The following is a 27,908-nucleotide window of genomic DNA, read 5'->3' as shown; positions in this document are numbered from 1 at the left end:
CTTTTAGAAAGTTTCAATGTGTCGAAACCCTTTAAACATATATGAAAGAAAAGGAACGGAAAGTGACATAAAATGAAATTGTCATGTAACTATCTCGATAAGGAAGGTTAATCCCTGTATATGTAAATGAAATAAAAACAAGTCGATTGGAATAAGAAGGAAAGAAGTGATAAACTAATAAAGTTGAAAAAATGAAGAAACATGTGAAATAGTATGCAAAAAATAGAAAAACGAAATTTATGTAAAAGAATGGAAACAGAAGCAGAATATAAAAATATCACTTTAATATAGAAGTTATCGATATAAATAACAAGTGCCAACAAAAATCCGTGCCAGATTTTGTTAAAATAGCTTGTTAAATAAAAAAGTTTTCTATACAAGAACTAAATTTTGATAGATAAATTTGTATGGTTGGTATATGTTATAGTAGTCCGATCTGAACGAGTTCTTCGGAGAATATTGAGATAATAATCGATGCCAAATTTCGGGAGCATACTTTGACAAGTAAAAGAGTTTTCCATACAGTAGTCCCATTTGAATGATTACTTCGAAAACTATAGTGATGCCTAGGAGAATAGTTTATATCTACTTTCGTGAAGAAATCCAATGTCAAATAAAAAAATTTTCCATACAAGGACTTCGGTTTGATTGGTCAGTTTGTATGCCAGCTATATGCTGTACTTATCCGATATGAACAATTTGTTCGCAGTTTGTGGCAATGCGTTGGATAATATTCTATGCCAGATTTCGTGAAGATATCTTGTCAAATAAAAAAGTTCTCCATACAAGAACTTGATTTTATCGGAGGTTCGGACAAATTAGCAGCTTGTTGGAAAGAAAGAGACGTGTGCAAATTTTCAGATCGATATCTAAAAAACTGAGAGACCCGTGCAGCATACAATAAACATAAATATTTATATGAGTATAAAGGAAAGCTACATATATGATGGACTGTACGTAAAAAGACTGACATTTGTGGGATATTAACGTAAATCTGAAAAAACCAGAGCAGAGTGAAATATTGATGATTGGACGAAACTACCATTGAACATTCTATTGAAATGGTAGAGAATTAAATAAGAAAGCATCGAATATGAAAAAGGTATGGCACAATAAGAAGATAAAGCAAATTAAATGTAAAATAGTGCTATAATGGAAGAGACATGATATAGAATGCCATATATTAGAGTTATATATCTGAGCAAATAATACAAGATGAAAACAAATGAAAACAGAGTTGGTAAAGTGATTTTACCAGAAAGCAGGAGAAGAAAAAAAACGAATATAATTATGTGAAAAGGAAAATTACATAAGGTAGGTGATTGTAACACAGAACAATTAAGTGGAATCGGGTAGAGTGGCAGCTTATGGTAAGACCTACTTTATGGTGTGTATGAATGATCGGCATAAAGTGAAATACACAAAAAAATACACAAACAATATTAATTTGGAATTTTTTGTCACAACTTTGTTTCGTAGAGTATTATCTTTCTTTTATAATGATTGTTTTGAATTTTTTATTATATAGAATGAATGGATGCGGTGTGGAATGTTTTGTTGAATTTGATGTTTGATGATCTACTATGTATCTATGTTCAACTAAGTAACTTTCTTCTACCAGGCAACGTCTTATTAAACGATAATATCTACATTGTATTACAGAAAGGACATTCTTTGTATTTGAGTTTGATCTAAAAAGCAATTCAAACTACGTAAATTTTAAAAATAAATATTAATTAAAGAAAAATGTAAAAATGTGGCTGGTGTAAAATAAAACGCATTTTTTGAAAAAAAAACTTGCAAATGTATACCAAAATAATATTGATATTAATAAATATAACTGTTTCTTAAAAAGACTTTATGTGAAAAATTGTTAAAAATATCGGAAATTTTCTTGAAATTTGGACAAAAACTAAAATGTAAAAAAATATTTAAAAAAAAAAATGATTTAAAAAAATATATTTAAAAAAAATATTAGAAAAAAAATTTAAAAAAAAAGTATATACTTGTAAGCAAGTCGAACATGCTGCGGGTGGCCATGCAATTAAAAAGGTACTAAATATTTAGCACATGCAAAGTTTTTTCTATTTAATTTTTTAATTTTGTAGGCAAAGCAAGTCCAACAATTCGTTAACTCCATATTTAATACAACTAATTAACAGAAGCGTAAATATTTTTGTTTTGTTTGTTGAAAAAATAGCTTTAAATTATTTACAAAATACGCAATGGTATTCGGTAAAAGAAAGAGAGAGAGAGAGAGAAAGAGAGACTCACTGCGTGCGTGTGCGCTAGTTTCGGGTCAAGTCCAATATACATATTTACTTAAAGAATTTGTTTTATTTTACAATGTTTTTTTTTGTTGTAATATTTTTAAAACTTTGCTCACTTTTTCAGTTAATGGCAATGAAAAATTATACATTTCGTAATATTTTTTAATTTAATTTTTTGTTTTTTTTTGTTTTGATGTTTTTTAATAATTTATAAGCCAATATATACATATATATTTTTTTCAAGAAAAAAATTAAAACATAAACCCTTGTTTGCCTAACATGTCAACCTTTACTTGTATTGTTTTATGTGTTGCGAATGGAGCTCGGCAAGTTAAAGGCGAGATGCATTATAAATATGTCGATATTTTATATATGTAAAATCATTCATATATATGTGCATATGTATTTATGTACCAAAATAGTGAGTAGAAGTGTGTGTGTCAGAAACGCCAGAAGCGTGCTTTTAGAATGCTGCGTAAAATTTTGCAAATCAAATATAATTTTTGAAAGACAATTTCGAATAAAAATTAAAACAGCTGTGAACAAAATTGTTTAAAAAAAATATTGAAAATTTAAGAGAAAATTATATCTAAAAATATTATAGAACTTTGAAAAAAAATTTTAATTAATAAAATCGAAATTTAAACATCAAATTTTATTTTAAATTATAAAATCTAAATTTAATGTTAAATTATGAAAATTAAAATATTTAAAATTTTTAATTAAATTTAAACTTAAATTTAAAATGTTATTATAACTAAAATTTATAATTTCAAATATGATTTAATAATTTAAGTATAAATTCTGTAATTTAAATAAAATAAAAATTTAAAATATAAAAAAGAAATTTAATATTTAAATACGAAAAGAAAAATTAATTTAAAAAAAGAATTAGTTATTATGTAAATTAAAATTTATAAATTTAAATTAATATAAAATTTAAATTTTATATTAAAATAATAAATTTAAATTAATATAAAATTTAAATTTTATATTAAAATAAATAAAATTTAAATTTTATAATAATTTAGATTTATAAATTTTAATTTACATAATAACTAATTCTTTTTTTAAATTAAATTATTTGAAAAACGTTATATCTGTTACATTGCAACAGTTTCGGTTGATAGTTCTTTCAAAAAAGCATTTGAGTTATTTCTTTTGAAAAATATGTATACATTTCGTTTAAAAAAATGCAGTTATGTAGGTATATACATATGTAAATATATATTTTTAATAAAAGTCAGCTAGTTGTTTATCAAACCATACCGCTAAGTATAAAAATTTTCAAAGTCTCATACAAAAACTTTACAAAAATTTCCAAATAATTAAAATAGTCAAAAATATGTAATTGAAAGTAGTTAAAAATTGCGATTTAATTAAGTCAAGAAAAGTTTGTAAGTTTGGCTAAAGTCGCAATGGTCATTATTGAGTTGGCGCAGCATAGTGGAGTTATTTTGTTTAATCTTTTTTTTTCGAAAATAATTTGCAGCCTTATGAATATGTATATTATGTATATAAACTACGAGAAAATACAAGCAAAAAGTATTTTAGTTGGCGTTTTTGCTGGCTTTGCTTCGTGTTATATTAAATGCTTTTTGGAGTTTTGGTAAAGTTAAAAAAATTATTCAAATCGTTTAAATATAGAAAATAAAACTATTTTAAAATATTTTTAAAAAATGTAAAAAATATATTTCGTAAAACTAAGACAAAATGCAATTAAGAAATAATTGTTGTTTGTGTGCAGAGTTTTCGTTTCCTATTGCTATTTATTTCTATTAGTTTCGAGTCATTGCGAACTATTTAGTAACTAGAACTTCACTCCTATATCACTCAATTTTTAATTTACAATTGTTTTATTCATACTCAGTGATAAAACAATTATAGAGAGAGAAAGAATGGAAGAAATATGACGCTATGACACTAGGTAGTCACTTCACTGTATATGCATTAATGAGGCTCTTTTTTTCAAGCGCTGGTGGCGAGTTCGAACTTTGTCGATACCTTTCGAGCTCTTCTCACCTAACCCTTAAGGTGTTAAGAGTATAGAAGTTTCACTCCTATTAACCATAAATATACGTAAGAATTAAATTTAATTAAGATTCTGTAGTATAATTTTTGTAAGCTTGGAATACCTTTACTCATATAGATCCATCAAAAATTGCGTCATACCCCGTTGCATCAACGTAATTAACTGACATTAAAGTATACTGAATGCATAACGGGTTTTTTTATAGACGTGTGGCAATACTTTTTATGCTGTTGGTCTTTTTGACAGCTGTTGACTTAAACTCAGTTTGGTTTGCCATTTTATAATAAAAAGACCGTTCGCAAATTGTGTAAAATTTAATATCAAAATAATAGTTGTGGCCTTAGAAGATCGTGTGATTTAACGCTGTTTTTGTGGGGTTATATTAAGTCGCTTGTCTACACAGATAAGCCGGAGACGGTTGAAGCCTCGAGAAAACATATTCGGCCCGTTATTACTGACATACGGGCGCAATTGCGACAAAAAAGTGGTCGAAAATTGGACCTCTTGGCTGAATTCGAGCCACCCGCGGCGGTCACTTGTCTGAAATCATTTTTAAAACATAATGGCAATCCCGTTTTTTTAATTGAAGCTAATTTCTTGGCCATAACACTAAATTATATACGTTTTATTTCCTTTTAAAAACCACATATCTAAAAAACACCATTTATTTAAATGCTTTATATATGCCCACGGATGCACAAACGCGACGTAGATAATTGTCAATTTTGTTGGTTTTCGCCGCATGTCAGTTATGCGTCACACTCAATCTGAATAGCCACCGGCTACATTAGAACAAGTTTGGAATCACTTAAAAGATAATTCCTGGACTAAATATAACTTGTCAATATTAAAAGTTTAGATAATAGACCATAAGGCCTTGATATTGTGACTATGTTGATTTTGAAATTCATGTTTAGTAAAATTCTTCCCAAATATTTATTAAGTATTAGTTATAAAGTGTATTCTATTGTCAAAAGTGTAGAGCTTTTGGGCAGAAAGATTCTTATAATTTATCGTAGAAACTATTCGAAATATTTACGCAATAACAAGAAAGGCGATCCTTTTAGTAGCTATGAGGAATTAGTATCTTGTATTCTCTTTAACCACTGAAAAAAGAGTCCAGAAAGTGATGTGAAATATTTCTGGAATCGCGATCTCTAAGGACCTTATATATAAGTAACTATATAGCATTGTCACTTCACTGAACTGTCGCAAGAACCCACTCTACAAAGATTCCTTTACTAATCTAAAGTTGGACCGAATAAATTTTCTTATTTGATACTATGCTATTTTAAGGTTAGGTTTTTGGCGCTAGGCTATATTGAGTTATGCAAAAAGTGTTTTAATACCGATCTATAATATATGAAACAAAAATTATCTCTATATGGATAGTTTTTTAATGCTATTGGTTGTATGTAAGAATGTATGTTTGTATGTTAGTAGTATTTAAAGGGTGCTCATCATTACTCATTCAAATTATTATGATGTAATTAAGCAAGTAGTAAGTAATAGTTATAAGTAGTATTTGTTAATTAAAGTCACTTTCAGTTTTTAAATTTTGACTGCTTTGTACTTATTATTCTTTGTTGTTACTTCGTTATGGACTCACCGATGGTCGCAAGCGCACACAGTGCTTTCCGAAAGCGGAAAACGGTCCCCACTTCTCTACAGGTGAATTACTCACATGTGACGCTTCCGTATTCGATGTGTCCTGAGTACGATAAATGCCGATCGGTATTTCGCAAGTTGTCGAGCAAAGTTTCTGATACAAACGACCGTAGGTACGGATCCACATGTCGTCTTTTGTAATGCGCATCTGTGTAGAAGAAAATTAATTTTTTTTATAATTTATATTTTGATCAATTTTAATTGTGAAATACGGGTCAAGTGTCAAAAATTTGAGAATATTACAGACCTAAATTAGATTAGGAATTGAAGCTGATTCGCGCGATAGCGATCACAAGGGATCCAACTTAGATATTTCTAGAGCAGTACTTCGTAATACCAGAAGACCTCATAAAGATAGATCTTTCTATATCAACAAAGCTCTTTCAGCCTCAACATAGTTAACTAATTTAGATTCCCACTCGCACGGATTACTGAAATTATGACTTCCAAGAACATTCGACTTAAGTCTTTCAAAAGAGGAACAGTGTGCGCACAGACTTGACTTGTGAAGTAATACCAGTGGTTCCGTGGGAGAGATATTGAGACGGAAATAGGTTAGGTTAAGCGGATTAAAGTTCAGCACTTCGGTTTTCGGTGCTTCCTCCTACTATTTGTAAAAAAAAAAACGGCTTGACTTGTTACCATAAGGTTCATGGTTGGGCATGAACATTTTGTGACCGGCCAATTAGTCTACAGTTATTTCATAACACATTATCTACTTACCGATGTCAGAAAGCCACTGCCCGGCGCCTGATCGATGCCCAACAGCAAGCGCACAAATGTAATCACATAGTCCTTGACGAATGCCTGATAGAGTAGCGTGTCCAGCATCGAGGCGCTGAAAACGGCGCCGGCAGCGAATGGCAGACGAAACATGTAGGAAATATGAGAGCCGCGCTCCTTTTCGCGCTAGAAGATTTTCGAAGGAAAAATTATTTATATATGAATAATATATTTTTTATCACTTATTATTTGATGTTGATAATAATATTTTGTCAACCCTCAAAATATTTACATTTCATATTCGTACCTTCTCCATTTTACTTAGGTGCAGCGCATATTTGTCATGCGCACGGAACTGCATGAAACGCATGTTGGAACTCTGAGAGAGTTCAGTTATGCTCTTAATGCTGGGAAAGAATCTAACAAACGGAAGCAGAAGAGAATATTCTTTGTTTAGGCGTATATGTGTGTATTTTAGAGTTCTACTCACTTGAACATTGTTTGCACGGCGACGATGGTGTTGCAATCGGCCAGCGAATCCTCCTCCGCCGAGTTGGACAGTTCCTTGTTCACCACCACCACACTCTCGGCAAGGGTAATGCCGGCACGCAGCAGGTCATCCAAGCAGTCGATGGAACCGAGCATCCAATAAACCTATATGTGGAAAAAAGTGAGGAAATTAATTTTTAAGCATGAATGAAAGTCAATTTCGGCTGCACCGAAGGTGGTTTCTTTTAGCTACGATATATATAACCAAATCTGAAAAGGATCTGGAAAATGGTTTTCATCCTTTATCTTGTTCGAGCCCCGTTGTTTAATATAAGCAACCTTCAAGTCGAACTTGCCACATTTTCTGAAGATATCTTGTCAAATAAAAGAGCTTTCTACACAAGGACTTTATTTTGATTATTCAGTTTGTATGGCGACTAAACCTTATAGGGGTCCGATATTTTTTCGACACTTGAGCAGCTTTTTAGAGAGGAAAGTACGTGTACAAAACTTCAGACCGATATCTTAAACACTGAGCGACTTGTTTGCATATATGCAAGCAGACATACAGACAGACGGACTGACGGACATTGTTAATCGACACACCTCGTCACGTTTTCTACTGGGTGTTACAAACTTCGTGGCAAATTTAATATACTTTGTTCCAGATATAAAAAACGTATTAAGAGTTGCTTAAAATATATCTAGGGCTGTTTTATCTTAAAAGTCATTCTTAAAACTTGAATTTGACGTAGTTCGCTGAGTGAGAAATCCCGAATGCACCCCTTAGATCAATGGGAGGCTCTCGACTAAAGTGAAGCCAATACTGCTCTATGGTGTATTTACCTGGTGGAGGGCGTTCGGTAAAACAACTAAAACGTGTTCGATGAGCGGCTCACATTGGCGTAAGTGGTGCACTACGTACAAGACCAATGATGGCATTTAATGCCATTCGACATATTGCAGGAAATCCAGGAAATTGGAGACATTGAAAACCTCAGGGAGCGACATTTCGAAATCCTCTCTCATTTCGCCTGCATCCCTGATAACTTGGACCAGTGCGCTGCGGAACCTACTCCTAGCGGCATCTTTTCCGAGCACATACGTAGTTGAGATATGTAGGTGAAGCGGAGTTGCAGGAGAAGAGGCGCAATGAGATTTGGATAGTTCGAAGCTCAAGGGAAAGATAGGGAGCTCTCAATCAACTCTTGTTTCAGACCGCCAGATCACTGTAGAGTCTTTTAAGCTGAGATGGCAGCCATCAAGGTAACAGAAGTGCGGTTTCTTTTAGGGAGGTATGCATCCATTCCGATAGCAGAGGTACAACCCTGCATTACTTCACTGGCTGCATTATCAAGCTATTTCAATATTAAACTTGTCTGGGTGTTTGGCCACAGCTGAATCGTCGGAAATCGTAAAGCCTGTGAGCTTGCAAGTAAAGATATCCTTGTACAAATACCGTCAGGATAGGAACGAGCAGCGGTTCTCCTGTCTTCGTACATTCTGGCTGGCAAGATTGGTTGCGAAAGCAGAGTGGAACGTAAAAGGTCCATTGTGTGCTGTCCAAGTGGGATTATTCGTGACCACACGAGAAATCAGCCTATTTACCTAATCTAACCTAATAATCAATATACATTTCGAATATTTAAAAGGACCTCAAGATAGAAGGATATATATGCAAGGTAGGGTGTTACAATACAGGGCACACGCAAAATTAATGTTCCAATGTGTAAACTTTTTTTAATGCAGCTGAATAAATCATGAGCAGGAGTTATATGTTGAAGAATAAAGGCCCCCTCTTTGTGTGTTTGGCAATGAAAGTGAAAAAAACAATGATATTACCGCTATAAACTACAACAATGAATACATCAACAATCCGAAAATACTATCGTTTTGTCGAGCTCTAAAATTGCTATTAAACGGAAGTCAATTGGCTTTTCGTTAAAAAATAATTGCATGTTTACTTATGAGTTTTTAAATTCCCGAAGTCTTCTCACTGCCTTCGCTACCATTGAGTAGCAGGCTCACCCATAAATAACTTGAGCTCGCTACTTCACGCTCTTAGGTACTACAGCTTAATCATTAGACGATTTAAAAGTTATTAAGAGAGCGCAAGCGAAAAATGGAGTATACTATACTATAACCTAACACAATTTTAAACAAATTTATAATCAACCTTACAATACAAAAAAAAAGTGTTCAGGAAACCCGTGCATTACTTTAATTCTTATCTTCTTTTGAACTCATCAATAAAGTTTTCCACACGACTCCCAACTCAGCACTCAATATTTTTAATAATCTGAATTCATAGCGGCTGTGAAAACTGACACTCACCAGCGGAAAGTAGGAGAGCGCATCGAGAAAGGCCACATCCGGTCGACGCTCCAACAACAATATAATCGGATTTAATGACGTTTTCGAACGAAAGTGCGCACGTAACGGTATGATAAAGTTGTAAATGCCATTCGATGCATAATCCGCTGCCAGAATAATCGTCTTGTTTTGCCATTGATACTCCTTGGCATTGCGATAGCTGCAGTGCTCGCAGACCTACAAATACACATGCATATACATATGTATACATATATTCATTCATTTACCGCTATGTGTGCTTATTGATTTTCATATCTCACCTGTGCCAGCTGCAGACAGCACAATGGTTTTTTCTCCTTGAGCAAGTAACAAAGCGTCGGACTAACACCGATGAATGGCGAGACGGGCGGGAAACCCTTGACGATGCTGCAATAGATAGGAAAAAGGCGACACATATTGGATACTGCATGAGTTGTGCTTTAGTATTTTCTACTTTTTTTTCAAGTAATTAACGGCAAACTGCAACTTGTCTTAATTTATTTTATATTTTATTGATTTTCGAGTAACTGAAGCGTTAATAAAAAGTGCATATATAAAAGGAGCGGAAAGGAGTGTGCTGTGGATTGGTTTGGTTTCAAATTAAGTATAATTTTAAATTTTCTTAAGCAAATTCATACACAATTAGCCACATCGAACGTTAAAATAACACATATTATATTAAAAATACATTATAAAGCAAATAGTTGTTATTGATTAACGGTAACATTTCACAATCACTACACTAAAGCGTTGTACAACTGAATTGATTTGTGTATGTAGATTTATGCACATACTTATTTCTAGATTGCACTTAATTATGAGCTTTTTAATTATGCATTATTTTGGTGAATAAATGTGATAAAAAAAGGAAAAATCTCTCAGTCTCCTCTCACCACAAATTCTCGATTGAATGTGGCATTTTGTAGTCAATCTCAATTTCTTACTAATTCTATGAGGCTCAATCTCCTCATTGTAGTTGGTAGTTCCTTTCAGACTGCTTTCGCTATCGATTTAAAATATCTTTATGCTGTCCTTGCATAAAGCATATTCATAATGCTCTTAATTGCATGCAATTGAGTTTTTAATTGAGTCTTCGATTTTTCTATACACATGAACTTACATCTTGTTTCATTAAAAAATAACAGCTGACATTATTTTTACTTACTTTTTCGATACCATTTGTTGATTGTACTCGATTGTATTTTGTTTTATTTTTTTTTAACAAATATAACTTACAAGCTAATTAAAAATAATTAATATAATTGAATTGTGAAATAAATTGTATTGTAGTTAAATTCAATATAAATTGCATATCTAATATATGAAAATTGATATGAAATTGAATTCAATTATTGCTCAATTGAGTAAATTTTGTTACTCAAAATTGAAAATATTATGTTGCTCAATTATTGGTAAGTTTGAATATTCTGATAAAGAATGGCTGAAGTTTTGGCTAGTCTGTAAAAGGCGATTATGATATTAGAATTGATAAAATGAAACGAAAGTGAGTCAGTGGAGATACTTTCTATGTCGATATATTATTTGACTCTTGGGCAAACTAAGTCAACTATGAAATAATGATGAAAAAGTAAAAATCATTTTACGCCAAAAACCAAAACATTTCATCGGCGGAAGAGTCCATAAATCTTAGCGGACGTATTTTTAATGTTCTGTAATCTGTTCTGCGGATTCGTTCAAAGCTAGTCTGAACATTAATGGAATCGTCTACAGAGCCACCTATAGAATTTTTTAGAGTCAGTTGAAGGTAATACAATTTGAATAGAAAATGTTAACCGGAAATGTACCATAGAAAGTGTGGCTTTACAACCAAATACGATTTAGTTCAACAATCTTCAGTCTGAAAGAAGACGGTAGGTTCATTTTTCGACTAATAAGCTCATCGGGTTTTTCTGTGATCAAAAAATTGGTAACTTTTGTCTATCAGAGCATTAGTTATTTGGAATCTCTTTCAGAAATCAGGTAAGCTTATCTCAACTATAGGAAGGTCCACTTCTATGCGTACAGAGTCTCTGTCTATGAGGAATAGGACGAAATTAGACAGATAAAGCAGCTGATAATGGCTTTTAGAAAGCATAAAGATTAACCAAAATGTTTAATCTAGCATGACGTTATGTTATAATTTTTGTTTTTTTGAGTGGAGTTATTCTTCATTACATTAATATGAAGAAAATCCTAGCCGAGAGTCAGCGTTTTTTTGTTTATGGTGAACATGATCTACTTAAGCGAACGTGCCAAAAATAACTTGCACTATTTAGTGCTGATTTTGGCTTAAAAGATAAAAGACGTCCTGTGCGGCAAAAAAGTTTGAAGATGACAAACTGGAAGCATTACTCGTTGAAGATTGTTTCCTAGCCCAAGCAAATTTCGCAGAATCTTTGGAAGTCATTCAAGCAGTCATTTTAAAAGGTTTAAAAGTAGCCGAGTACATTCAAAAGCAAGGAAATTGAGTACCATTTGAAATAAAGTCAAGAGAAGTTAAAAGACGATTTTGCATATGAGAAATGCTGCTTGAACGCTACAAAAAGGCGACGTTTTTGCATCAGATTGTAACTGGTGATGAAAATGGGATTCATTACGACTACCATAAATGCCAAAAATCATATGTGAAACTTGATCAACCAACCAATTCAGTGACAAAGCTATGTGTTTGGTGCGATCAAAATGGCGTGCTGTATTATGTGCTACTAAAATCGAGTGAAACCATTTATGGTAAACGCAACCGACAAAAAATCACTAAATTGAAGCGAGCAATTGCCGAAAAACGTCCGGCATTCGCGACTACCATAGGCACAAGGCAATAATTTTCCATCATGGCAACGAACGGTCGCATGTTACAAGACCGAATTAAAACAATTTGAAAAACAGCGGCTGGGAAGTTTTGCTTCACCTGTATTTTAGCCTAGACCTTGCCATTTCTAACTGCTATTTGTGTCAGTATTCACTGGAATACGGTTCTTATCAAAATAGGGTATCAAAAGTTAGCTTAATTCACGCTTGGCTGTGAATCGGACGCCGTTTTTATGGAATAATATCCGCAAATTGCCAGGAAGATGTAAAGTGTTATAGCTTTAGATAGGAAATAGTTTTAGTAATACTATTGTAAATGGGTTTCTTAAATAAACGTTAACATTTTGGAGAAAAAAAATTGCGTCAATATATTCTTATATTATTTTTAACCAAATATGAGTACTTAATTTCTGAGTACAATATATGTATGTGTATATATAATTAAACCTAATAATTTAAGAACCATAACGGTATTGTAATAAAGATATACATATAACATATTATTAAAACTTATTAAGCACTCATGGAAATATTGTGTGAATTTCGCAAATTAACAATAATTTTATGAATATTTAATTGAGCTCTGAGGTAATGGTAATGACATTTAAAATTACTTCCACAGAAAACTTAATTACATTCAGCATAGTAAGTTACGTGCCAGCAAATTAATTTACATACAAACATATGCATATATGTATGCGTGTATGATTGGTATGAGGCACACAGACATGAACATAAACAATTAGCATATTCGATAATTAACACCAAAATCGACTGGATCATAAAGTAATGCGAATTCAACGAACAGTTATGCTTATTAACGTTAAACCAAGTAACTCGTGTCCATGTAAACAGAGTACGAGTATATGCGTGTGTGAGTCTGTTAGAGTAACCGTGTGAGTGTTGAGTAGCCGCAAAGGGCATCAATTCCAATAATTAATAGCACATCCACTGTTATGTTAGGTATACGAGTACGATTATGTAGTTAGAAGTAAAACCCGAAACGGAAACGGCAAAAAACGCAAACTGCAGCAGGATACGCGGCAAACAAACGATGCTTACGAGCAGATGATTTGCTGATTGACTGATGTAGATGTATCATGCCGCATGCCACATTTACTTACCGGAAATAATCCATAGCCCAGATAGGACAAGCGGCCTTGCCACCACCGCCACCACAACCCGAAGTCGAGCTGCTCGAGGTGGCTGCAGTGCGTTGAGTGCCCGTTGTCGAGAAGGTTGTTGTAGTTGCCGTCGTGGCCGGTATCCAAGTGTTGGTGGAGCAAAGTGAACAATATGTGTCGCCAGCATCGGCGGCAGCATCGACGACTTGAGCGAGTGCACGATTGCGACGCACAAAATTGCAAGGCAACACGCGTCGACAATCGCTATCGCAGCTGAAACTTTTCGCTAACATGCGATAGCGTGATTCGCTCTGCAAGTGCGGCTGACTAGTGCAACAACACTGATTATTCGAATCCTCTGACGAGCTCATGATCAGCGAATAGGTGCGCGATTGCGGGAAATGACCGCTCAGCGCACTTAAGTGTGTGGAAGTGGTTGTACGGAGGGTGAAGGGTTAGTTAGCGAATTCGTAATAGAGTGAAAGAAATATAGAAAGGTGTTTGAGAGTAGGCCTCAGCTTACAGCTTTTATATTAAAAAAAAAATGGTGTTTTGAAATTTTAAATTAATTTTTCTTAAAATTTAATTGATACGTATTTGGAAAGTGAATAAAAAATTGTAAAACTGGCACAGCATCTCTGTGGCAGGATATTATTATTACTACATTGTAGTATATATATTTTAATTAATGTGTTTTTTTTAATCTAGTATAAATTAAAAATTTTTACTTTATTGTTTTTAATACATTTTTTATAATTTTTTTTTATTATGATGATTATTTGAAATTATTTTTTTTTTTAATTTTATATATCCTTATTTGTTAACAAAGCACTAAAACTAAATCGACCACAATTGTTGAAAACAGGTCTTTCTAGCACTCTTTGGCAGCCTGTTCAAATGTTTTAAATCAGTTGATAATTATGCCCATTCCCCATATAACGGTTAAATTGAAAACTACTAAAAGCGCGATAACTCATAAAAAAATATGTCAAAAATATTAACTTTTACACCAAAAATGATACCGAGCTTTGTTGGAATCGGTGTACAAATTAGACAATGGGCAAGATGCCACGGCACCACTCCCAATTCGGAGAAATCATATATTCAGGAACTACTTGATTCGATTTCAACCAAATTTACCTCTTAAATTCTTTTGTTATATTGTAAAAGCGAACACCACGCCTACTTCCCATATATCGTAACTTTAAATTCCATCCGATCCTTTCATTTTATAGTATATAAATCGAGAGCCAATGAATATAACAGGCTAAAACTTTATACACTTTTGAAATACCATTCATACTTTTCAAGCCCCCAGATACCGAATATTTGTACCATTGTGCTTTGAGCTTATTTTTTACCAAAAATATAGGCAAAACGCTGAGAAATGTTATTGAAATTCAGTTAGAATCCATTCCTGATAATAGTGTGTCAAAAATGAGTAAGATCGCGTCAAAACTTCCCCTAGCCCGCGTATACCTCATACAAAGTTTTTCGAACTTCATATATATACTGCAAAAGTTTTTTAAATATGAATTTTATATTTTCTTATTTTTACTAACCTTCTTCAACTTTTTCATCAGTCATCAGTTTTTTCCAACACACTTTACATCATACTCTTTTCAAAATATTTTACACAAACACCGACTTTAGTGGGGTTCACAATCTTAGCTAAGACACAAGTACACTTATATATTGCTGTATATTACAGTGGGTATTAGACAACAATTAGGGAGTTAAACATATACACACTATAACAAATGTAAATATCAAAAACACTTTTTTTCGAAGACACTAAATCACTAGGTAAATATATTTATAAGTAAGTGAGTGTGTCGAGTGTGTCACAAATAAAAAAAATGCTAGAACCAACGTATTGCCAGGATTAAGTTGAAGGTATTTACGATATAGAGAAGTAGTTCAACTATTTTTTTAAATAAATATATATATATATATATATATATATAGGAGAGACAAATTGATTACATGGATATCAGTGAGTTTATGGATTTGGGTGCAAACGGGAATTTACATACATATACCATGGACGAAAATATACATACTTATTGCACGTAGTGTATATATATATAAATTGTAAATAGACTTACGCTATTTTCTCAGACGGCGAACGCCAAGGTACATCATCGTCAATTTCATCATCGCTCTCATCACCTTCTTCGCCTTCATCATTACCTGATATGCTGAACGATGATGAGGTGAACATATCCGGTACGGGTAGGATGGATGGGCGGCGACTGCCTGAAAAGTGACGGAAATGTTGAGAATTTTAAGGGTTAGTTTGTTTTTCAAAATTGTGTCATTTAAATGTCAATAAATGTATACAGAGGTATACGCATATTTAAACAAATATATAAATAAAAAATTTCTTTCTATTTCTATGTTGGTTTTAGTTTTTCAGTTTCCATAAAGTCTGTAACTTGCCTCAAAATAAAAATGACATAGTCGAAAGTAGGCATTACTTTCCGGAAAAAATATTGTTTCATCATAAAATTTTGAAGAAAAAAATAATAATAAAATGTGTAAAAAAATAAATCCTTATTTAAATTAAAGGGACTTTAAACATATCATATTTAAGAAGGAGTAGTCTCAAAAATTCGGAAGGTAATATCTCTCAAAGTTTAAGATGCCTCTCTTTAAACACAATTTCAAATTATATTTTATTCTTCTACATAATTTCGTTGGTATAGCAATATTTTTATACCCTGAACAGGGCATATTAAGTTTGCCATGAAATTTGTAACACCTAAGAGAAAAAGTCAGAGACCCATGACCGTCTGTCCGTCTAAAAGGTATTGTAGCTTCGGTGCAACCGAAGCGGTCTTCAACTACACGTCGTAGTGTTAAAAAAATAGTTAGAAACGCGGGTAACCTGAAAGTGGGTTGGAAACAGCAAAGGTATAAATACACCTTTATAAATATAGCTCAGAGCTAAGAAAAAATTTGAAGTGCAATGCGTTGTTGAATTGTGTATATTTTGTGGATTGATTCATGTTATTGACGTCCATGGTGAGTCGAAATATTGGTATTTTTTCAGGAATGCTACAATACTTAGTCTTGCCATAAGTTCGGTTACAAAGTCAATTTCCTATAAAACTATGATTTTTCCGATTAATAATGATTTTTTTTAGTTAGTTAAAAAATTTATAAGAAAATAAATATCTGCTTTAAAATAATCAAATCTTATTATTATTTTTTAAGGATTCAGTTTACGAAAAAATTGTAAGAGATCGTTTTGTAAAGTATTAAATTTTCTACAATATCGATGAAACCAGATTTTTTTCAAGTAGTTGGAAGCGAGATATAATTTTTTCAGATAATAAGAAAAGAATAGAAAGCCGTAAGGCGGAGGACCTTACCGCTAAAATTAAGAGTCTTAGTAAACTTTAACTTAAACGAAACTGTGCGTGCTGTTATTGATCAATGGCCGAAACGTTTGAGGGCCTGTGTAAAACCAAAAAATGACCATGTCGAATAAAATTCTGTTGCTCATTTAATACATGCATTATTTAAACAAAATTGACTTCATTAAAAAATGTGTTATAGTTTTATTTGAATAACGGCCTAAACTTATAACAGAACTTGTGGCAGGACCTAGTAGTTGTAGTGCTGATCTATCTTATATTAAGTGAGTAAAGTTAAATTTTCCTGGCAAAAACACATGACACGGCAAACATAAACGCCATCCAGCAGATAGTTGAAAGAATAAATGTTTCGCTATAAAATAATTTTAACACCACACGGTCATATAATCCGCGGCACTTCATCAATGCGTGTCATAAAACAAATGGTTGGAAAGAATTCATTTCACTTTTTTCATCACAAACTCTTTTGAAATAGATCAAAATAAAAGTTAATGAATATAGTATATTGTACAATTTTATTGCCTTCTTTTTATATGTTTAGTATTTATTTAACTATCACAAAAGTGCTTCACAATATATTCACATAAACCACACTACACCCTCACACCGCACTCACCTCTACGCTGATTGAGCACATCGGGGCTGAGTAGATTTGGATTCCCCGCTTGCGGCACATCCAAGTGATTGCTAGTCATTAATGTGGCGGTTGCAACACTCAGGCCACCACCGCCACCGCTACTGCTGCCACCGCTGTAGCCCAAGCCGTTGCCGCCGCTGCCACCGACGCCCAACATTGGCGGTATCGTTGTGGTGACTGTGGTTGTTGTCGTGGCCGAGGGTATTTGCGTTGCATTCATCGATGTCACCGTTGTATCCTTGAGATTCTGCTTCGAATCTGAGATTATCACAGACGTTAGATTATCAGTTGCTATTTACGGAATGCACACAGAGAGAACAAAGAGAGAATTATTTGCTTAATTTTGATTTTTATTTTTTTGAGTATTAAAATCGTATATAAGTTTAGCAGCAGCTTAGCTTTCATATTTGTTGACGAGCACGCGGGCGGTAGCAGAGCAAAAGGTGGCGTGTTCAAACACAAGTGGATACACACATATATACAGTTATGTTTATTTACAGCGAAATGCACATTTAGAGTATAAAACTGTTATTTAATAGGTCAAAATTGTATAAAACGTTTGTATAAAATGAGTATATACATGTGGAGCCCCTAAAAGGATGCATCTTGATATATATACACAATTTTAAGTAAAGCATAGAAGTTGTAATAATAAATTTATATTGCATGAGAATATACATATTAGAGTGCAGGGCGGGAAGGTTTAAGGCAGTTGTGTAAATTTGGCATATATTATAATAATTTATAATAATTTTGATAATATAAGGGTTGTTAGAAAATATCAGGCGAAATTAAAGACACGAAAACTTGCATTTGAAATTAAAAATTAAACTGCAGAATACATTAAAATAAATAAAATTTACGTTTAAACTTATATATACATAACATGATACGCCACATACTCCTTGCAGCAAGTAAATTTTTATTCACTTGCTTTATACAAGAATTTCGCTGTCAGCGCAGTGTTCCTCGAAGCGCAACGAATATGTTATTTGTTTTGTTGTTGCATTTGCTAAATTGCATTTTAAATTTAAGTTAATAATTTTTTTCTTATCGTTGCGGCTATCGAAGGTGTGTTTTGTTAGATAAGTTAATTAGTTACTCATACGCCCCAGCGGACCAATACAACTGGCATGACAACAGTTTTTAATTAAAAAACATCAGTACAACAAATAAACGATAGAAAAGTAAAGTAATAACTATTGATTACATTTACAGCTAATTTATTCGAAAATAATGTCTGTGAGGTTTTCTGCTTAGTTAATTGTAAGACAATTTAACATTATGGAGAATAGTGTGTTTGCCGCTGTGTATGCTAGCGGCTAGTTCGTCGTGCTTTTACCCATTAAAAAATTATTTTTGGAACCATGATTTCACTAACTCACGTATTGCAGAACCAATTTAACATAACGAGTTTTTGAGCTTTTTGACTTCATTATAATTTCAAATGCAACCGTGCTTCTTTCAACTACCTTCTGTATGGACAAACTACTAGGAAATTTTTTGCAAGATAAATTACTTGAGATCTCACTAATTTCAGAAACGACCAGATATATTCTTGCTTTTTGATTCAATCAAGAGCTGCCTGAAAAGGTTAAAATATGTCAATTAGTGATAACAATTTGTTAAATTGCGTCAACTAGTTTGGTTTTCATTCATACATAAATATAGCTAATGGAAGTGGCAACCGGAATCTTTTGCTCAGAGCTGGTTTTCAAGCGACTCTTCAAGCTTCCCGAATTCTGCAGTATCTTCCAGGCGGAAGTTTTTGTGGTCAAAAAAGCCAGTACAGCAAATACGTAAGTCACTAAAAAAGATGTACTGCCTTAAAGATATGCAGGATCGCCAAGATACACAAAAGAAAAACACAAACAATTGGATATTGACTCTTTGAAACAAAATCGCGACTACTAGGCTAGTCTTCTTTTTCAAGAGGGTCCCGACAGGCGACGGTTATTTCAGGAACTCATGCTATCGAAAAAGAAATAAAGAACGGAATTTTAATCTACATAAGTGCTAGTAAAGTAAGTATGTTTTCAGCTTTAGATAACATTATCGAAAAATTGCAGACTTTAACAAAACAAACATTGCACAGTAACAAAAAATCATACGTTAACGTATTTACAAAATTATATTTTGGAGTTGGAATTTTAATCAGATATGTGCTACAGCTTCCGATTATTAGTAGCCGAAATACAATAGAAATTTTCAGTTGCGAGAAAAATGCTTTTAAATTTCTACGCAATGAAGCTGTGCAAGTGTTTCGACACCACAGCGAATTAGACAAGAAAATTTTTTTTCAATGTATTGTTTAATATTTTTAATAACTATATTATGTTTTTGGGACCTTACAGTGTACTTTAAATGAAAAAAACTGTTCCATTTTTTTAAATTCCTAGACTGGCATTACCTCTAAATTAAATAAAAAACAGAAGGATAAAAATTTAAAAATACGATAAGTCGCCAAATTTCAAAATACTTTAAGAGTAGAAAAAAAAAATAGAAAAAATAGAGTATTACGATTACGCAGGATTTAAGATATAATTTCTTTCAACTTTCAAAGAAATTTCTGATCGTAGTAGTAGATGCATTCAATTGTCAAAGTCCATACTAGGCGAAGCTTAAATAAGTTCTTCGTAAAGATGCAGGCATCACTAGCATATAAGTAGAGCTACTTTTTTCAATAGCCTTTCTTTGACATATCACACGTGAGTTTTTGTTTAGTATTGTTTGGCATTCCATCATGGCAAGACCTACGACTGAACAATGTGTGCAAATTGTTCCACACTATGAGAAATTTCACGTTGTGTAAATAATGTGTTTCGCGCGCTTGGCTCAACTTATGGTCAACATAGTCGGCCTACTGAGCGTACTGTACGCAACACTATCACCCATCTTGAGACCTACGATAATATTTGAACGAATAGACCACGTCCAGTACGCAATGAAGAAAATATAGCGGCCGTGGCTGAAAGTGTACACGAAGAAAAATAAGTATATATAAAGTATAAAATAAGATCCGACGTTTTCGAGCCAAATTTTGTTCAGCGATGAGGCACATTTCTAGCTCAATGGGTATGTAAACAGCAAAATTGCTGCATTCGGGATGAAGAGCAAGGTGAAGAGATTCATGAGCTGCAATTTCATCCAGAAAAATCCACGGTTTGGTGTGGTTTGTGCAATGGTGGAATATTCGTCCCATATTTCGCCAAAAGTGATGGCGATGAGATCGTCACCGTCAATGGCGACCGTTACCGCACCATGATAACCGAATATTTGCTGCATGAAATTGAAGCTCGTCATCTCCGCGACATTTGGTTTCAACAAGACGGCGCCATTTCCTAAACATCGCATCAAACAATTGATTTATTGAGAGAACACTTCGGTGAGCAGATAATTTCACGTTTTGGGCCGGTCGATTGGCCACCAAAATCGTGTGATATGACACCGTTAGATAATGCCGCTTCGATTCGCCAGTTACCAGTCGAAATGCTCGAACGAGTCAACGAGAATTGAACTCAACGGATGGACCATCTGAGACGTAGCCACGGCCAACATTTGAATCTTCAAAAAATAATCGCCCAAGAATGTTCCTTCGAATAATAATAAACATTCCCCATTAAATTTGAATTTTCTGTGTTTTTTCTTTAAAAAGGTAGTGAACTTCGCAATGAATCACCCGTTATAACTCCTTTCACTTAACCGCTGAGAGATTCGAAATTTCTGTTATCGCATTTTCCAGCGCTCACAATTAAAATTTACGAAAATTCCCAATAATTCATATTCGAACTCGCAACACATGACATCATTTTATGGCCCCATAATAATGTGATGTTAATCTTTCTATAAATGACTGGTTATCAAATAAAAATATTAAAATATCAGATAAAGTATTTAGCATATTTAAATTTAGCTTTAAAAAAAAAAGGTTTCCAAAACCAATTTAAAAAGTAATAATCAACATTTTAATTATCGGCTAACACGAAGCTGCCGTCAAGTAACGGACACAGGTCAGTGCGCATCGAAAGGACGATCAAAATAACTGGCTTGATTGACGCGATGTGAATGCATGTATGGGTATATTTCTGTAGTTCGGTATGTAAGCATTGACATTTCAACACGTGCAACGCGCAATTGCATGCAACCACATGCAACGGAAGTGCAAGCAAACGCGTGGAAAGGCGTTGACGCTGAAACAGTGATTAACGGATCAAACGACAGCACGCACGCGAACCGGGGTATACACATGAAAGCTTCAATGTATGCAATTAGCAAGTGGAGGTATTAGTACTGGATCGAGAGCGTACTAGTGTGAAACTGGTGCTCGATGCGATGAATTTTTTTGGAAATCTAGAAAGGTGATGGTGTTTAATGTTTGGAGGTGCAAAGCTAGATCGACTTAGTTCATTATACCCTGAACAAAGAATATTAAGTTTGCCATAAAGTTTGTAGCACCCAAAAGGTCGGAGACCATATCAGTATAACGAGCTGAGTTGTATCCGTCCGTATGTAGGTATATACGCGAACTTGTGCCTCAGTTTTTGAGATATCGATTTGAAATTTTGCATATGTATTTTTATCCTTAGAAAGCTGCTCATTTGTCGGAATCGCCGATATCGGACGACTATTGCATATAGCTGTCATACAAACTAAACGATCGGAATCAAGTGCTTGAATGGATAGCTTTTTCATTTGACGAGATATATTGACGAATTTTTGCAAGGGTCATTGCCTAAGACAATGGTGAAATCTACGTAGAAATTGTTCAGATCGGAAAACTATAGCATATATGTAGCTGCTATACAAATCAATCGATCAAAATGTAGTGCTTGTGCGGGATCTTTTGTATTTGTGAAGGGTAATTCTAACTTCAGTGCGATTTTGGTTATTATTTCAGTGTTCTTCCTTTCGGAATTTATCAAATTTCGATGAAAATTATTGTAAAACTTTTTTAACTAAAAATTTTATCACGAAATACATATGGTTTTTTTCCTTCGGCAAAATTTTATTATACATTTTAAAAAATTAGTAGTCACATTTTTATGCTATCTATTTCAAACATTGTTGTAGCTTCGTTTTTGTGTCCTTCGTCGACTGTCGTATTTCAAACTAGTTCGGAAATACTCAAAAAAGGATAAAATCAAACATTTTAAATGAAATTATTATGAAATTAGCCGCATTACAAATAAACTAGTTTGAGAGTACATCCAAAAGCATAACTATATACAAATCAATTTAGTGTGCGCAAAAAAGCGCGAGCATGCAATACAAATTACGATTCACACATACACAAACACACACGCGTACGCAATTATGTATTTGCACGCATGCGGATGCAACAACGTGCGTATGTATGGAAATGTTGTGGTCGCTGATTGTTGATTGTTAAACTTTGATGTTGTGGTTGTTATTGTTGGTGAGCTGCTGAGTTGGAAAATAACATATGTGGATAAGAGGCGGCAACGAAACTGGTATTTGGTGGTCGGTAATGGCAAACAGGACTATTTTGTATTAGCGGTTGATTTGGCGGTCTATTGGACATGGTCAGAGGATAGCGGTCACTTTTGGAAACGAGGAAGGGACGGAAATTTCGACTACATACAAGCAGAGCCACGCGATTATACAGTTATAAAAAAAAAACATTATAGTCGCTAAACCGCTAAGTGAGTATATACAGTACAGGGTGGTGGTGGTGACTAAGTACATAATTCAAAAAGAGAAGACTCTTCGGCATGGACCAAAAATTTATAAAAAAAAAAACTTATTTATACATATGTATCTAAATATATGCATTATATCAGCGAGCGAGTGGCGTATAGAACAAACGTGCAACAAAAACCAAGTTGAGGGATCAGCGAGCGAGCGAGCGAGCGAGCGTGGGATCATGTGAGCGTTGCAAATAGGAAATTCTTAGAAAAATATAAACAAATGTAAATGATGCTTGTTGTTGTGTCACACTCACGCACGAATAGTGTCGTTAAGTCATTATCACTATATGTTGGCGGATATCTTTCGGTCATAAGTGTACCACCGCCAAAGACGCCACCGCGTCCTGAGTCCAAGCTGGGACTGTGCGGCACGCGTACACAAACCGATGGCACCGGTGCTGTGCGATTCAATGATGTTGATGTTGTTGTTGTACTGATGGTTGTTGCCGGTATGGTTGTTGTTGATATTGCTATTGTTGTTGTTACATTCATATTCACATTGATGCTATTCGTGGTGATGGTAGTATTGTTGTTGTTTATTGTTGTTGTGCTAACTAAATACAATGGTATGATTGTATTACACATACATAGGTTTGCTATATACATAGATAAGCTATTCATAATCTTTTTAATTTGATATACTGGTTTTGTGTAGTTATTTGTGTGTTATTTTATAATGCTGCTACTAAATTGGATTTATATATACTTATATATTTATTTTATTATATAATTCATATATTATATATGACAATCTCGTTTAAGTAACGGTTTATATATATATTAAAACCGTTAGCTGCATATATGTATTTAAAATTTCTGCACTTTTGACTCCGCAAAATATTTAGCAGATATTGGTAAGAGTCGTTCAAAAAATTATGAAGCACTTGCCGATGTACGAATGAGGACTTCGGAGATTTTACTTAGCGCCGGAGGCAACCAAATACGACCAAAAATCTATTCTACTTTAGGAAACTCAGACGAGAGTCTTATAGCTTAAAGAAAATCCTTGTAATTCTAGTTTTTTGGAAGATAGCGTTTTACAAAAATTCAAATAGGATTATCGTATTGAAAATTGTATATTAAAATTTGGAGCATTGTATTAATTCCTTTCTTTGTTCACCTAAAAAACATTCAAGTTCATGAGATGAGCGTTGGTTGACAAAAAAAACGAAATGCGCTTAGTTTCCATTGACGACGCTGCTCGAATCAAATACTCTCCAAATTTAGCCAAGGGATAGCCGGCAGTTCTCCAACTCTGACCACAAACTGTAGTCTAATGAATTCAAATATAAACTTCCGAACGGCATTTCCAGACGGCCAACCATCGGTCGCTATGAAACCAGAAATATTGCTTTTAAGCCATTTCTGAGCGATTTTTCCCTTGTGTGTTCGAGCAAAATATTGCTGGAAGATTCAATATTCTCCATCGAAGAGAAGAACGACACTTTTTCTGCGAATTTATCTTCGTTGTATGTAATAAAAACTTTATAACAAAATTTATGGTAAGACTAAGTAGTGTAAATACGATAGCTTTGTATTTGTTTACGACGCCAAAAGTTGGTCTGGCGATTTTAAAGTATTAGGTCAGTGGACTTATGGCGTGTATTATGGCCCCAAAGCGTACTTTACAGTTTCGAAAACAAAAAAAAAAGTCACAGGGAGCCTAATCTTGTGAATATATTGGGTTAGCAATGACTTTCGTTTTGTGTTTGGCCAATAATTCAGTCACAATCAAGCTAGCATTGACACGCGTCATACCCAAAACTTTAACCGAAATGGTTCAGTAGTTCCATAAGAGATGTAGAGATGCTCTACTATCTCTTTGATGCCAATACGACGATTTTTCAACACTGTTTATTCAACTTTTTTGAAGATATCGGCATTGAAATCACGACTTTCACTGAATGTTTTGTGTTACTGAAATACTCAACGATTCCGTAGCCGTCATTCCACTGGAAAGACAAAATTTCACAAAATTACCAGACAAACCTTTCACGTCGTAAACAGGCGGTTGCCAAACACACATTAATTGACATATGGAGATCAAACTACACATGAACATAAAAAAGTTTGCTTGCACCAATCTAGGAAAAATCTTTCTGATTTGCGGGTTTTTTGATGTCTCGAACTATCGCTCAGATTTTGTTACGTTTTTGATTGTCCAATGGATATTTTTTGTAGCTCGGGCTGCAAATTCAAATATTTTGACAACAGTAGTAAATATTCTGCCTACGCAATAAGGACTATAACAATATCAGAATTAACCAGTAGTAAATCGGGGTCATTGAAAATTATCTTATTTATGGGATATTGTATGATTTGAAGGCTGTCGAATACCACGATTATGCTATGATTAGTTACTTCAAGCTTTAGTAGGATGCTACTGAGGAAATTTCGCTAGTGAAGACCAGCGTTAAAATAGGAACAAATCCTTGCTGTCAACATTGATTAATTTGTCGAATATGTGATACTTTGAATTGCTGGTTAGATATAGTCTGGAGCAAGTTCCTGCGCCTTATAGTGTGTTATACTTACAGAGGTCAGGAATATTGAGAAATACGATAAAAATGGTTGGTAAGTTCATTTCCATGCAGGCAATAAGGCTTACTCGAATCAAGAAGACTAATTGCTTTAAAAGCTTATAAATTCTAACAGCCAAAGTATGCTAAGTCCTAAAACAGATGTAAAAATTTCAGAGCATAATTGTCGAAGCAAATGATCGAGCTATAAAATCAATCACTTTTCCATAGTTTCAGTTTTTTCTCGCTTTCAACTCTCGCGTAGCTACATCACAGGGCATACCTTTGTAGTTCTGACCCCAAGTCACTAATTTGTCGTTGAACTTATTAAGTTAACAGTAAATTGTTTCCTTACTCAATTCCAGTCGCTCAAAGGCATTGCATATTAGCAGGTATAATAGTTTTAATTCGCTTCGAGCTGAATTTGGATATGTGATAATCTTAAGATCTAATCTCTAGCTTCACAAATTAACTAAACTGCGATTCTCAGTTGTGATTTGAACCAAAACCGTCATTTTGTACATCATTTGTCCAGCATTCATCAGGTTTAGATGCAATAAATTTAATAATCACTATTTAGTCATGCAAGGGTTAACTTTAAATGACCATAAAACCTGCATTCACCGTTTTAGTCACCTTCAATTAATGTTTTTATCACTGAAAATGCACTTCGTTTAAATTAAATGTGACAGCGTTGCCATTTTTCTTTAATATGCACACTAAATAATATAATATATTGATAAATGGATATTTATGGTGTTATAGCCGTTGTAGTTAACTTAATGGACGTTTGACGAATTTATGGCAAAATCAAATTTATACGACAATTTATTTTAATTTTCGTAAATAACAGCATCTCAACGGTTCAACGGCGAACATGCATAATGGATGACCAAAACGAGGGAAAATAGAAAAAATTAAATTACGACTTTGATTTATTTCATTTGCACATTTTCATAATTTACTTATGAAACAGCGAAAAAGTTAAAATATTGAGAATAAAAAACGAAAAAAACCGAACGCGGGATCAAGAGACAGAAAGAAATTGAAAGAGGTAGAAAAAGAGGGACGCATATATATGAATTTATAATCATTTGTAGTGTAAATATAGGAGGCAGTTGTGAGAGAGGGAGCTAGATAAAAAGAGCAAGAGCGAGAGTGAGCGATTCAAAGCGATTGAAGTGTCTGTGTGACGTTATTAAATCAAATGCAAATATTTATGCCGCGACAAGTAAACAACAGAGTAAGCGAATGAACAAACAAATGAACAAAGACAGAACAAAAACAAGGACCGAGGCAGTCGTTTACACAAATTAAAAAATAAAATTATTAAATAAAAATTGAAAAGAAGTAAATTGAATAAATTATAATTAACGCACACACTGACACACATCGAAAGCGTTACTATTTGATTGCAGCAGCCAAAACAGTTATTTTTTATATTTAGCTGTAAACTTTATACTCCGAAATCCAGTATGCAAATGGTTGAAACAATAATGATATTAATTTAAGTGTATGTGTGTAGGTTTGTATATATGCTGTGAGAATTAGGGATGTCCTTATTTTTTTCTTTTAAATATTAATGTTATATTCCTTGTAAATTTATTTATATTTGCTAGTTAATCATTGAGTTAAATGTTCTAAATGCGAAAAATATTGGTCAGGCTATAGAGAACTTGGAATAAAATGATATTCCAAAAACTTGAATAAAACATGATAGGTTTAGCTAATCAAATCGTCCTAGTTTTAGTCATAGGTCTGTAAACTTGTTTCTGGATTTGAACTTTGAAGTTCTGGAAGAATGGTAAGACACCAGGGAAAGAATGGAGCATCTCTTGTGCACTTATTCCGCATTGAAGGCATGGGACACTGAAAGCGGTATCGTTAGTGAAGCCATAAAGCGGTCTGACATTTGCGTCAAGCGAAGGAATCCTAAAGCATGACTACTCCACATGGACTACGGTACTCCAAACCTGATCTTAGTCTGGCTAAGGACCAAAACTGGTCTATGCTTGGCTCATTAGCCTACCAGACTAACCTAACTTAACGTTAGTATAACTTAATGTGAAAATGTAACCGTCTAACGGTTTCGTCCAATGGAAAACGTCTTGCTAGTTCTTTCTACCCACTTTGTTTGTTATAAATAACTTTCAAGTTAAACTAAGGCTAGGTTAGGTCGTTGGGCTCCTTAAGTG

The 27,908-nt window shown here is 33.6% G+C and overlaps 2 protein-coding genes across 9 annotated transcripts in view; both read right to left on the bottom strand.

The window, feature by feature from the left end:
* The window catches only part of LOC106623211 (potassium channel subfamily T member 2), a 373,175-nt gene that overhangs the window by 15,312 nt on the left and 329,955 nt on the right, over positions 1 to 27,908 (bottom strand). For 5 of the 8 annotated variants that reach the window (XM_070107990.1, XM_036363146.2, XM_036363147.2 and 2 more), the window contains 9 exons: positions 23,449 to 23,748; positions 17,466 to 17,777; positions 15,575 to 15,725; positions 9,816 to 9,921; positions 9,517 to 9,732; positions 7,184 to 7,347; positions 7,001 to 7,112; positions 6,694 to 6,879; positions 5,912 to 6,118 (listed from right to left, as the gene is read on the bottom strand). In XM_070107990.1, coding sequence (XP_069964091.1) covers positions 5,912 to 6,118; positions 6,694 to 6,879; positions 7,001 to 7,112; positions 7,184 to 7,347; positions 9,517 to 9,732; positions 9,816 to 9,921; positions 15,575 to 15,725; positions 17,466 to 17,777; positions 23,449 to 23,748 — 1,754 coding nt within the window. The remainder of the gene's footprint in view (positions 1 to 5,911; positions 6,119 to 6,693; positions 6,880 to 7,000; positions 7,113 to 7,183; positions 7,348 to 9,516; positions 9,733 to 9,815; positions 9,922 to 15,574; positions 15,726 to 17,465; positions 17,778 to 23,448; positions 23,749 to 27,908) is intronic. The other 3 variants (XM_070107992.1, XM_036363158.2, XM_070107991.1) reach the window with 1 other exon arrangement.
* LOC138856944 (uncharacterized) lies at positions 13,362 to 13,877 on the bottom strand. The gene has a single exon (XM_070107995.1). The coding sequence runs from the start codon at positions 13,835 to 13,837 to the stop codon at positions 13,463 to 13,465; it is 375 nt and encodes a 124-aa protein (XP_069964096.1). The 5' UTR covers positions 13,838 to 13,877; the 3' UTR covers positions 13,362 to 13,462.

This window comes from Bactrocera oleae, chromosome 4 (genome assembly GCF_042242935.1).
Source record: "Bactrocera oleae isolate idBacOlea1 chromosome 4, idBacOlea1, whole genome shotgun sequence".
Taxonomy (NCBI): Eukaryota; Metazoa; Arthropoda; class Insecta; order Diptera; family Tephritidae; genus Bactrocera; species Bactrocera oleae.
This window is presented reverse-complemented; position numbering and strand designations above follow the sequence as displayed.